The 13733-nt window shown below is 44.0% G+C and overlaps 1 protein-coding gene across 23 annotated transcripts in view; it reads left to right on the forward strand.

The window, feature by feature from the left end:
- The first annotated feature begins 5899 nt into the window (after positions 1-5899).
- The window catches only part of KDM6A (lysine demethylase 6A), a 239873-nt gene continuing 232039 nt past the window's right edge, over positions 5900-13733 (forward strand). For 22 of the 23 annotated variants that reach the window (XR_008654905.2, XM_055269068.2, XM_055269071.2 and 19 more), the window contains exons 1-2: positions 6258-6418; positions 6630-6693. Coding sequence is in view for 22 of the 23 variants with exons in the window: in XM_055269068.2 (XP_055125043.1) it covers positions 6258-6418; positions 6630-6693 (225 nt within the window). In the remaining variant the exon portion in view is untranslated. Of the gene's footprint in view, positions 6419-6629; positions 6694-13733 lie in introns of all 23 variants that reach the window. The other variant, XM_055269081.2, reaches the window with a different exon arrangement.

Raw genomic sequence — 13733 nt, forward strand, 5'->3', positions numbered from 1 at the left:
AGTGAGCCGAGATTGCGCCACTGCACTCCAGCCTGGGTGACAGAGCGAGACTCCGTCTCAAAAAAAAAAAAAAAAAAATCTGTCCCCTGCAGGGAGCGGATGAGATCTTTCTGCTGCAGCACAAGAGGAGTCTGTTGGCTGTTGGAGGGACCTGTTGGCCAGGGAGGACTAATGTCCACTACTGAAGCCGATCTTGCTGTGTGTCTTCTCTATGTGAGCAAAGTTATTCTACCTGGGGCTTGACTGAATTGTATTTTCCTTGGAGATTCTGGTACCAAGATGCAGTGGGCAGAAGTGCTTGGACATCTCCTGTTGACAATAGGGCCACAGATGCCACTTGCTCAACAATACTTTGTCTTTTTTTTTTTTCTGAAACTTCTTCTTGCTCTTCTGAGGCCTTCTGGTTTTTTATTTGTTTGTTTGCTATTATTTTTATTTTATTTTTTTTGAGACAGAGTCTCAATCTGTAGTCTAGGCTGGAGTGCAATGGCGCGATCTTGGCTCACTACAACCTCCGCCTCCCAGATTTAAGCAATTCTCCTGCCTCGGCCTCCCAAGTAGTAGCTGGGATTACAGGAGTGCGCTATCATGTGCAGTTAATTTTTGTATTTTTAGTAGAGACAGGGATTTACCATGTTGGCCAGGCTGGTCTCGATCTCCTGACCTCGGGTGATCCTTCCACCTGGCCTCCCAAATTGCTGGGATTACAGGCGTGAGCCTCCATGCCTAGCCCTTGTTAGATAATTTAAACATATGATTCACTTTAGTGTTTGCATCTGTTGACCTTTTCTCATTTGAAATTATCCTGGGTCTTGCTATGATGAGTAATTTTTTGATTGAAACCTGGATATTTTGGGCAGTGTTCTGAGACTCTAGTTTTTTTTTTTTTTTTTTTTTTGAGACAGAGTTTCACTCTGTTGCCCAGGCTGGAGTGCAATGGCACAATCTTGGCTCACTGCAACCTCCACCTCCAGGGTTCAAGCAATTCTCCTGCCTCAGCCTCCCAAGTAGCTGGGATTATAGGCATGTGCCACCATGCCCAGCTAATTTTTTTTTGTATTCAGTAGAGACGAGGTTTGGTCATGTTGGTCAGGCTGGACTCCACCTCCTGACCTCAGTTGATTCACCCGCCTTCGCCTCCCAAAGTGCTGGGATTACAGGCATGAGCCACCGCGCCTGGCCAAGACTCTAGATCTTATTTAAATCTTGTATTTTAGCAGGCCTCCTCTGACATTGCTCTAGTGGGGGAAAAGGGGGCACTCTCTTGTTACTGGCAGGTGTGGGTGGAAGTCCAGCTTTCCCCCTCAGTCTTGGTTGACAATGAGTGCAATGTCTCCTTGTTACTGCTTTGTGGGGATGGGAGTTCTCGCTCTCTACCAGGCCTAGACTGAGGCCTCCATTCACCCTAGCTGGGCAGTATAGGAGTCCCTCATTATTGTTCCCTACATTGCTCCCCCTCCACTGATACAATGGGGGGTGGTAGTATACCACTGGGCAGTGATTAAAGTTTTGACGACCCTGACATTAATTCAGCAGGGATGGGTACTGACCCCTCACAACTGCTGGGTGGAAGTCCAGGCTGCCTAGTGCAGTTGTGTGTGTGTTGGCGGGGGTGGGATGTGAGGTGCCTCATTACAGCCTGGTGAAGGTAGGAGTCCAGGCATCTTCTAGCAGTCCTAACTCTATTCTGACAACTGAAGTCTTCGTAATAACTGAAAGTCCATTTATACTTGGCTCCCTGTCTCTGCTCAAACCTAACCCTATATTTCTGTCATTTTTGTGTTCTGGCATCAGCTGGATAGTCTCTATGACAATGGTAAGTAAGTATGAGAAGAACTGGTAAATTTTTTTGAACCTATTTTTGATTGTGACATTTACATATAGTTCTATCGATAAGACTAGATAAAATATGACTGTTATGTGACTTTTTATTATCTGTAAAGGTTATATGGCACTAACATTATAAACACACTAGGTATTCCTAAGTGCTTCAGGTTAAATATTTCATTGTTTAAAAGAAGGTCACATTATTTTCCTATAACTTAAATGGGTTCCTTCTCTAATTAGTTGATGGTACTTACATAAATATTAACATAATATTGCTACAAATTATGTACTTAGTCTGTAATCTGACTTAGCTAGATTTTATATAATTTTATAATATTGATTTATCTATACATACATTAGTCGTATTAATTTGCTAAATTCAGATTAAACTTTCCCCAGCTCCTGGTGTATTTAGAATTATGAAAAAGAATCAGTACTAAGTGATATAAGGATGAATGTTCTATTTTTTTTTTTTTTTTTTTTTTTTTTTTTTTTTTTCTGAGATGGAGTCCTGTTCTGTTGCCGAGGCTGGAGTACAATGGCATGATCTTGGCTCACTGCAATCTCTGCTTCCCAGGTTCAAGTGATTCTCCTGTGTGAGCCTCCCAAGTAGCTGGGATTACAGGCATGTGCCACCACGCTTGGCTAAGTTTTGCATTTTTAGTAGAGATGGGGTTTCACCATATTGGCCAGGCTGGTCTGAAGCCACTGACCTCAGGTGAACTGCCCACCTCGGCCTCCCAAAATGCTGATATTACAGGCGTGAGCCACTGCGCCCCGCTTATAAGGCCGAAGTATAGAATGAGAGATGGTAGCAATACTGGGGTTATATGACTCAAGTATAAAGTACTTAGGACTGCTTATGTGTTGGGCTTATAGTGAGGTTGTGGAGGGAGAAGGAGGAAGTGATGGGTAGAGTAATAATAAATTTAGAACCCAGATTGTGAAAGCAAGAAAAAATTTTGGAAATTCCAGCCTTCCTATTTTATTGAGATTTTTGAATCTATGTGTCTGGCACTTTACCTACCTTATGGCATCTAAAATAATGTTATAAAGTGGCTGTATTTTCTCTTTTTCACAGATGAGAGAACTGAAGCTCAAATTAGACTAACTTGTTCAAGTCTGCCTAGCTATCAAGTGGTAGAGGTAGGATCTGAACCCAGATCTGTATGATTCCACAATTCATGCTCCTTTGGCTGCACTACTTTGCCTTCCAGTGGGGTTTTCAGATTCACTTTTCATGGAAATTTATTATAAAATCATTTATTGTATGTCCCTATTTCTCTCTCTAGTGAAATATCTAAACCTTATAGGCTCCATATCTATTTTACATACATTTGACAGATAACACACTATGTAACATGTGTATGATGTAAGGACTTATGTTACCATATGAAATTTGTCCCATGCTTGATGATGGATAGATCCTTGCAGTTGAAATAGACATAGAGCACTGGCTTAGAGGATAGGTAACGTTCTCAAGGTCGCACAGCCTGTGTAGAGCAAGGATTTGAATCCAGGTCTGCCTCACTCCAACTCCCACCCATTGCATCCACTCCTTGCTATTCTGCTATTACATAGCAATAGCGGGAAGAAAGGTGTTGAGGAGTGGAGTGGGTAGCCTTTTTTTTTTTTGAGACGGAGTCTCGCTCTGTCACCCAGGCTGGAGTGCAGTGGCGCGATCTCGGCTCACTGCAAGCTCGGCGCCATTCTTCTGCCTCAGCCTCCCGAGTAGCTGGGACTACAGGCACCCACCACCACGCGCTGCTAATTTTTTGTATTTTTAGTAGAGACGGTGTTTCACCGTGGTCTCCATCTCCCGACCTCGTGATCCACCTGCCCCGGCCTCCCAAAGTGCTGGGATTACAGGCGTGAGCCAACGCGCCCGGCTGCTTTTTTTTTTTTTTTTTTCTAGACAGAGTCACTCTGTCACCCAGACTGGAGTGCAGTGGCACAATCACGGTTCACTGCAACCTCCACCTCAAGGGTTCAAGCGATTCTTCTGCCTCAGCCTCCCGAGTAGGTGGGACTACAGGCGTGCGCCACATGCTCGGCTAATTTTGTTTTTTGTATTTTTAGTAGAGGTGGGGTTTCACCATATTGGCCAGGCTGCTCTCGAACTCCTGACCTCGTGATCCGCCCGCCTCGGCCTCCCTTTACAGGCGTGAGCCACCGAGCCCGGCCAGAATTGAGTAGCCTTATAATCCTTGAAAAGGACCTGAGTCAGGAACTGCTAACTTCATGGAGATAGTCAAATACCAGCAAAATGTCTATCTGTGCTTGTCCAAGTGTGTGTGTGTGTGTGTGTGTGTGTGTGTGTGTGTGTGTGTATGAGACAGTGTGCGAGCGAGTTAGTGGGGTCAAAATTTCCTTGGCTTTGAATGTCATCATTTGCGACAAAGTTAACAATGTATTAATTTAGCCGTAGAAAAGATTTGGCCCTTTGTACACACTCTTTCAAGCAAAATGGAGTATCGTAAAGGGAAAGGTGTTTCAGAGGAAGTAATTAAACATGAACTATAATCTATACAAAACGACAGTTTGTTCGTCTAGTTACTAGTCTCAGGGGAACAATTTAAAACTGTGTGCAAAATCAGTTGGGATTCCCATAGCTTCCCGCTGAATACTGGTAGGAATTACTGGGTCAGCACTGAATTGTCTTCGTCATATTTTGAAATCCAAGTTTAAATATATAATTTTTATTGGTTACAGGTGGAAAAGCTATTGAAAATATAAAAAACTCCGTTTATAAAGAGAATCTTGTCTTTATATGTCTATGAATTTTTTCCTATCCCTGTTATAAGACATACAGCTTAGTAAATAAATTTGCCTTTTGAGAAGAGTAGACGAAAGAAGGCCTATTTTTTTTTCACTTATAGTAAAGATTAAAAGCCAGACTAAAGCCTTTCCCCTGCACCTGAGAGACAGAACAACAAAGTGTTACTGTTGTCTAGGGGTTACAAACCTGCAGGTTTTGGGGGGATAGAAAGGCTTTCTTGGGCCACCAGCTGTGATGAGGATTTAATTATGTCTTCTCTCAGGTCTGTCCACAAGCGGCCCCTACTTTTTTAAGAAGGCTCCACTGAAATCACGGCAATAGAACCCAATATTCTGCAGATCCCGCTTCACAATTTCTCATTGCTTTTTCTTGTAAGACTGTAATGAACTACTGATAAGACACAGGGTAAACACAGCACGAAAATCTGGCCCCAAAGTGCCGCCAACAGACAGACCTTTGGCGGTGGGGAGCCATGGTCGGCAAGCCAGGCCCCGCGGGCGACTCTTCATTCCCTCCGGCCTGGGGCGTATGGGCGGGGGTCAGGGGAGCCCTTCCCCCTTCACTTTCGGCTCGGGCGAGGTGATCGGGGCTGCCAGCGCAGGTCTGGCCTAGGGCGGCACCCGGACCGCGGGGCACGGGACCAGCAGCCGTTCCCCGAGCGCCCTCCTCGCGGAGGCCATTAATATTTCCAGCAGTGCCAAGTCTGAGCCTTCTTCGGAGGGCAGAGGTCGAGGGCCGTGCGCCGCCTCCCGGCTACGCGACCTGTACCAGGCCCTGTGGGGTCCCGGGACCCCTGGAGCGCGCGCGGGACGGCCGGAGCCGCGGTCTGGGAACATCCCAGAGCTCGCGGGCAGGCAAAGGCTGTCCTTGGCGTCTTCGCCCGCCGCTCGCGCCCGCCGCGGGCGGTGCCGGACCTCGCCCTTCCCCACCACTCCCCTCCCCCTACAGAGCCCGCCGCGGTTCCCGAGGTGACACGGCCCGGACCCTCCATTCTCTGCCCCAGTGCATTTAACCAGCACAACCTAACAGGAAGCTCCCTCTCGGTGACAACCCTTCCCCCGACAGACGCGCCCAGCAGCCAACCACCGGCCAGAATTGGCCTGCGTCCCGCTCCCCTCTCGGTGGCGGCCTCGGTGGGCGGGGCTCGGGCAGCTAGCAAGTTAAGTGGAGCCACGGCTGACGTGAGTCAACAAAGGTCACGTGAGGCGTGCGGGCCGCGCCGATTGGTGGCGCCAGCCGGGCGGAGAGGGGGGGGTCACGGCGGCGGCGTGGGGTTCGCTGTGTGACACAATTACAACAACTTTGTGCTGGTGCCGGGGAAGTTTGTGTCTCCAACGAATCCCCCCAGTGCTCCCCAGCCCCGCGCGCTCCGGCCGTTCCCGCCGTCCCCGCCTGTGGCTGCCCCCTGCCCAACCCCGCGATGTGACCCTACAGCCGAAAGCCGCCGCTGCCGACCCGGGGGCTCCGCAGCCCCTGCCGCCGCCGCCTTCACCGCCGCCGCGTTGGGATTTTTCGTCGCCGCCGCCCGCGGCGGAGGAGGAGGCGGCGATAAAGTTGGTGTGCTGGTCCCGCGCGCAGATTGGGGGCGTCATTGCGGGCCCCGGTCCGAGGGGGGGTGTCGGCGTTGGAGTTGTGAATTCGCTGCGTTTCCATGAAATCCTGCGGAGTGTCGCTCGCTACCGCCGCCGCTGCCGCCGCCGCTTTCGGTGATGAGGAAAAGAAAATGGCGGCGGGAAAAGCGAGCGGCGAGAGCGAGGAGGCGTCCCCCAGCCTGACAGCCGAGGAGAGGGAGGCGCTCGGCGGACTGGACAGGTACGGGCCGCCGTCACTCGCCCGGTCGGCTCCGGACGGGCAGTAGCCGCTCTCCTGGGAGGACCGAGCGCGGCTTGTCTCTGGCGGCGGCGGGGCGGGCACCTCGGTTTGGCGCTCTTCGCGCCGCCTCCGCCGGGGCCTCGGGCTCGGGCAGGGACGGGTCGGTGGCGTTCCCGGAGCGTTAACGAATAAACTGTGTCTGTCTCTACAGCCGCCTCTTCGGGTTCGTGAGGTTTCATGAAGATGGCGCCAGGACGAAGGCCCTACTGGGCAAGGTAAGGCAGCTGCGAGTCGGAGCGCGGACACCGTCTCCCTGGCCGGCGCCGCGCTCGCCCCGGGCCCCGCGGCCGGGTCTGCGCTCATTGTGGCCGCGGACGATGGTCGAGGGGCTTCCGGAAAACTATTTCCTGCCTCTGCTCTCCCCCCACCCCCGGGTACCCTGCTTGCTCCCTTGCGAAATCGCTCTTTTCCTCTTGTGGCTGGAGGAACAGAGGCGGGATCGCTTTGGGGCCGGGCTCAACTGGGTCGACAAAACTGCCTGCTATTTTACAGCTTTTTGGGGGTAGGCCGATGATCTTCGAGGTGCCTGTTTAGGGTCAAGGGATCGTGAATGTGTTCAGATTTCCCCAAATTTCGGACTTAACTTGCCTCTCACGGGTTTAAAAAAATTCTTTTCCTTCAAGCAGGCTGTTCGTGATGCCTACTGCTAACCAAATGTTTTAGGCTTTCTTGTGTCCCTGCTCCCAGAAGGGGGAAGTTTCACGGAGTTTAGGTCGGTGAAGAGTTTGCATTGGGCTGTTGACATGTATCTCGATTGCAGTGTGTGTTACCTGAAGTTAGGTGACTTGTTTACTTTTTGGGTCTTTTTGGCATAGAAATACCGTAGTTATTTGTAAACGTGTTCTCTTCCTGGAGCCTCATTTCCTGTGCGTCTGACAGGGAAGGCTGGGGAGGATTCGGGGTGTAGTCTCTTTTTATTTGTGTGGAAAGTTGTTGGCACTGTCATTTAGTTAAGTAATGGCTGCTCCTTTCGGCCCAAGATGGCGGGACAGGGTGGGAGGAGAAAGTGAAGGGGGGGGTTAGGGGGAGGGTGTAGAGGTAAACATGGAAATAAATAGTAGCCGTGAATAAGCCTTTCCTTCGGAGTGTGTAGCTCAGTAGTGTTTAAAACAAAATCACCCAAGATTATTTGCATACAGAATTCTTATACCTTTCATAAGCTTGGAAGCAGCATGCATAAGCCTGGTAAATGCTTATCAACCTGTAGCACATTTAGTTATCCATCCGTAAGCTATTGAACAAAGGCTGGAGTCTCAATCTGTATGCATCAGTTTATATTTCCTCACCAAAATCTGATTGCAGTGGTATTTGAATACTTTCTTCGTAATTGGGACCGTGAAAGTTGGAGTGTGTGCTATGGGTGTTGTATCCGTTAGACATTTTCTTTTCTAGCTGAAATCATAGCTTTGCATTTGACACCTAGCTTTATTGTTGCAGTTGAGACGGAAGTTTGAAATAAGTCTAACATTTTACTCTTAAGTTGATTTTTTTGCTGTTCTGAATTTTTGTCTGTAGCTTGGTTTAGCAGTCATCAATTCCTTTTTATCTGTAATTACACATTCGTTTTTATTTCAAAGTAATTATAAGGAGTTATATTGCATATAATGATCAGAAAACTAAATGGAAATAATGCTTTTCAGTAAGCCCGGCCCCTTTGACCGATACAGAAAACTTGAGTTAAACTTTGACTACGTAGGTATTAATTGGCTTCATTACAATTATTGCTGTAAAAATAAACAGTGACTAGCTCTGGAAAGATTTAAGCGTCAGTAATTGTTGGTCTCCTGCCTTAAAGTTTTTTTTTTTTTTCAATTTGAGTATTTAAAGTATTTTATTTAAAAAATTTGACTGCTGTCAAAGTTGTCATTACAAAAGATTAAACATGATTTAAATTAAAAAAGCATTATTTTGTTTTGGAGGGATTATTGTTGGTCTAACATGGGTTGATAAAATTGCTTGCAAAGATAATTCACGTGGAAAAGTTTGGCCAAATCGACTGTTTTTGGTTATGGTGATGAAAAAATAAATGGAATCTGATGTTTTATGTTGAGAATGTGTAAAATGCTGGTTGATTTTATGTCTTAGAATGCTCATGTTCAGATAGATTCACGGTGAATAATGCTTAACATTGGATTTCAGATTGTAATATTTTTTTTTTTTTTTTTTTTTTTGAGACGGAGTCTCGCTCTGTCGCCCAGGCTGGAGTGCAGTGGCGCATCTCGGCTCACTGCAAGCTCCGCCTCCCGGGTTCACGCCATTCTCCTGCCTCAGCCTCTCCAAGTAGCTGGGACTACAGGCGCCCGCCACCACGCCCGGCTAATTTTTTTGTATTTTTAGTAGAGACGGGGTTTCATCGTGGTCTCGATCTCCTGACCTCGTGATCCGCCCGCCTCGGCCTCCCAAAGTGCTGGGATTACAAGCGTGAGCCACCGCGCCCGGCCCAGATTGTAATATTAAACCCTGCAGTTATGCACTGAGTTTAAATTTTAAAAAATTAACCATTTTCAAATATTCTTGGCAAGTTGTGCATTACTTGATGTTTGAATACATCTTAAAAATGAAAAGCTAGTGAAGCTTCACTATGTTTGGGGCCTTCATGATATATGGGGTAATTTGATGAACGATTAAGCAGTTTGTTAAACTAAAGAAAAAAAAATCTTCATTGCTTCAGACTCAGTGCTTGTGAGGTGTCCTACCTGCTTAGGACAAGATTCATCAGCCTTAACATTAAAATAAAACATTCTGTAATGTGTGCTTGCTACCGCATATAGTTCTTGGTTGCATCTTTGTGAGCCTGAACATACCAGTGGGGTGTGTAATGTAAAGCTTGACATTATATAACTTCGCACCCTCTGTTTGAATTGGGTTCTGAATGAAGTGAATGAGCTGGAGTCCTGCTGTAGGAAGTATTGAATTATTTAGTTTCATCCTCCTTTTAACAGTCCTCGAAGCAGTATTTTTTGTTTTTTATTTTTATTTTTTGTGGAATGTTGAGCTATGTTGGTTTAAGAATTCTTATTCTCTGAAAGTCTTAAGAGTTGGCTTTTCTTTACTGGGCAGGTTTAGGCTACTTACCTGAGGGCAGATAATGGAATTGAGTAACTCCCAGAATTCCCTTCTTAGCTTTGATTTTTGTCCTGCTATGCCCCCCCCCACCCCCCACCCCCCGGCCCCAGTTTAGTCTGCACTTTGTATAACTTTTTTCCTTTCTGGCAGAAATTTAGCTATTACTACTTGTTTTCAAAAATTCTTATTCTTATGTATATTATTGGATTTTCTTTCAAGTTTTTAAAATTCACATTTGTATGTTAAAAAAAACTCTTGACCTAAAAGCTTTAGAAAGTTGAAAGCATTAAACATGTGTCTCTTACTTGCCCGTTAACATATATACATATACGTATACACACATACGTGTACGTATACACGCACACGTGTACGTACACACACATGCATACATATACACACACGCATACATATACACACGTATACGTATACACATGCGTATGCACACATACGTATACATATGTATACATGCGTATGTACGCGTATACATGTATACATGCATATGTATACGTATAAGTGCGTATGCGTATATACATGTATGTATACATATGTGTATGCGTATGTATACGTATGTACATGTCTATATGTGTATTCCTTTTCCAGGTGTGCAGATAGTTTATCCAAACCACTGATTTCTCATCGTCTCCCGAATGTTTTTGTCAGATTCAGTTATATTAGAGTCATTGAAAGAATTTTTTGTTTGTAGGATGGCCATTTGATATACAGTGCCTGGGGTTTTGGATTAAAAAAAAAGTAGTTAATACAATTATTATTTTTTGGTAATGTCTTTAAGGTTGTAAACAGCTAGAGCCTGCGTAATTAGAGTTCTTGTAATATAGCGTGATCTTGAACAGTTTGCTCTTGAATGCTGACCCTTAATCTTCTGGTAATGTAATAATTCAAGATTCTTATTTTTAAAATTTCAGTGGAGTTATTGAAAACTAAGCAAAATATTTTAACAGAAATTAACTTGTGACTTTTTTAGTACATTTTTGAAAACCTTTTGGGTTAATTTTTTTTTTTTAAGTAGGGTAAGGATTTGAGTTAAAGTAGAATATATACGAATATATACCATAAATGTAGTAAGTTTAAATATAGTAGTACTACCAAGTATAGTTATAGTAATAATGCTAGGGGACTGGGGTATCTTATCTGTTTCAGGGAACTATTGCTAAAATACACAGTTTTGAACAAAGTATCTTATTTTTAAGTTTTTCTTAAATACTCTCATTGGAATTTTTTTTGGTAATTCTGTTAGTAGAAAGATTATACAAAATAGTCAGAAGTTATAGATTGTATATCACTTAAAAATGTATGTGCTTTTTTCCCTAGGACATATTAGCATTAAAACAGTTGGTGTTTTAAATTTTTTTGATAATGGAAGTAGTTTAAGATCCATTGAAACATATTTTCTTAAATTTGGTTTGCTGGCATGTTTGGTAGGGGAAATTGTTAGGTCAGTTCTAGAGGTGGCTTTTCTGTAATATTTGGATGTTGATTAAAAACATTCTCATTTATGTGTGTTTTTTGTTTGCTGGCACTTAAAGGGATACAGGTTGAGTATCCTTTATCCAAATTGCTTGGAACCAGATGTGTTTTGGATTTGGGATTTTTTTGGGTTTTAGAATATTTGCAGAATACATACCAGTTGAGCATCCCTAATCCGAAAATCTGAATTCCAAAATGCTCCAATGAGCATTTCCTTTGAGTGTCATGTTGGTACCCAAAAACTTTTAGATTTTGGATTTTCAGATTAGGGACGCTCAACCTGTAAATTCATTTCCAGTGCTAAAGATGGCTAGTGTTTGGTTAGAAAAGTCATGAGACCCTGTCTCAAAAAACAAAAACAAACAAAAAAAGAAAGTAACCATGGAAATAATGTCATGCTTTGTGTTTTAAAGAGTTTTCTAGTTTGGAAGATTGTCTTCTGAACACTTGTAGTCTTACTCTTTTACGTGGAGAAAGTCTTATATACTTGGTATTTCCTAAAGTTTTGATATGTCCCTGGTAATAAAGATATACTAAGATTATAGAACATGTTTGCGTATTTGGCACAAATTAGAACTGCAGCAATACATAAACAGGCACTTTTAAAGTTCCGGTTTTCTTTTTCAGTGAATAATTCTTTCTGTTTAATCAATTACAAATTGAAATAACTAGAGAGCATTTGACTGCCACCTCTAGATACTTTTTGTTTTTTTTTTAATTTGAGACACAGTCTCACACTATCCCCCAGGCTGGAGTGCAGGTAGAGTGATCTCTGCTCACTGTAACCTCGGTCTCCCAGGTTCAAGTGATTCTTATGCCTCAGCCTCTTGAGTAGCTGGGATTACAGGTGCCTGCCACCACACCCGGCTAATTTTTGTGTTTTTAGTAGAGGCGGGGTTTCACCGTGTTGGCCAGGCTGGTCTCAAACTCCTGACCTCACGTGATCCGCCCACCATGGCCTCCTGAAGTGCTGGCATTGCAGGTGTGAGCCACCACACCTGGTCAATATCTTAAGTTAAGAAAAACTGCCTGAGAGATGAATTTTTGTGACTTTGGTGAAGTGATAGGTCATGCACTTTAAACCAAAATGAAAGTTCATTGCTTGGCTAGCTGCAGAGTAAGTCTTTTTCTGACTTAAATTATGTAACATTTAGTTTTTGTTTACATAGTACCGATATTCTGCATCTTTGAAAGGATTTCTGTTAAGTTTATTTTTACTTTGAAATTCATTGTGATGCTTTGAACTCTTTGAAATTGATGTTAATGACTGATAACACTGCATTATTGATAATATTTTTGAAATGTGTTATCTGGAGAGCTAATTTATGTTAAGAAAACACTACCAGTTTGTCTAAGAATTGAAATGGTGGTTAGGCTGTTTAGGACTCACATGTATTATTTGTAGATTAGTTAATTAGTAAAGTTTATTTAATGAATGCATAATTGACAGTCTTAAGTACTCATATTGAAACTTCACATATAATTTTATCAGTGTTCCACATTGGTTTTTAAATTATCGTGACAGTAAATTAAAACAGTATATTAATGTACACTAAGTGCAAGCCTTCTGTGCAGATAATATGAAGATAGCATAGATATTTCTTGCCCGTGTTGAACTTAAGTTCTTTAAGAGGGGTGAGATAAGTTTAAGGATGACCAACACAGGACCATCTTTGGGAGAAGAAAAATGTGAAATACTCTGAAAGTTTATGAGAAAGGTAAATTTAACAATTCACAAGTTAGAATGGCTCTTAAAGATGGGGATTGTTTGTTGATTGTGTTTCTTGGAGATGGTATTTCTTGATTTAGATGTTAGCAAGGCATCTTATAATTTCGTTTAGGAAAACATGATTTAAAAATCACATTTTAAGGCTGGGTGTGGTGGCTGACACCTGTAATCCCAGCACTTTGGGAGGCTGAGGTGGGTGGATCACTTGAGGTCAGGAGTTCGAGACCAGCCTGACCAATATGGTGAAACCACGTCTCTACTAAAAATATAAAAATTAGCCGGGCGTGGTGGCGGGCACCTGTAGTCCCAGCTACTTGGGAGGCTGAGACGGGAGAATTGCTTGAACCTGGGAGGCAGAGGTTGCAGTGAGCTGAGATGGTGCCACTGCACTCCAGCCTGGGCGACAGAGCGAGACTTCATCTCAAAAAAAAAAAAAAAAATCACATTTTAGCTTTTAGCAGATGTTCAAAGGATGATCTGCTGTGTGTTCTGTCCTTCTTTGATTTCATTTTGTGGTAATATTTACCTTGTTATGAGTTCTTGAGATTCTTAAATGAGTGTTCATGGGTCAATTTAAATTCTCTGACAGAGTTTGGAAGGACACGCAAGAAGTACTTAATGGTCATCTTGGAGTACAAGACAGTTTTGGGGTGAGAAGGAGGGGAGATTTTAAACTGTTTTATAGATTTCTGTACTGCTTTTTTTTTTTTAAACACCGTAGACATATATTACCTTAAAAATAATACAATAAGGCCAGGAGTGGTGGCTCGTGCCTGTAATCCCAGCACTTTGGGAGGCCGGGGCGGATGGATCACCTGAGGTCAGGAGTTCGAGACCAGCCTGGCCAACGTGGCAAAACCCCATCTCCACTAAAAACACAAAAAATCAGCCAGGCGTGGTAGTGGGCGCCTGTAATCCCAGCTACTCGGGAGGCTGAGGCAGGAGAATTGTTTGAACCCAGGAGGCGGAGGTTGC

This window comes from Symphalangus syndactylus, chromosome X, assembly GCF_028878055.3.
Source record: "Symphalangus syndactylus isolate Jambi chromosome X, NHGRI_mSymSyn1-v2.1_pri, whole genome shotgun sequence".
NCBI lineage: Eukaryota > Metazoa > Chordata > Mammalia > Primates > Hylobatidae > Symphalangus > Symphalangus syndactylus.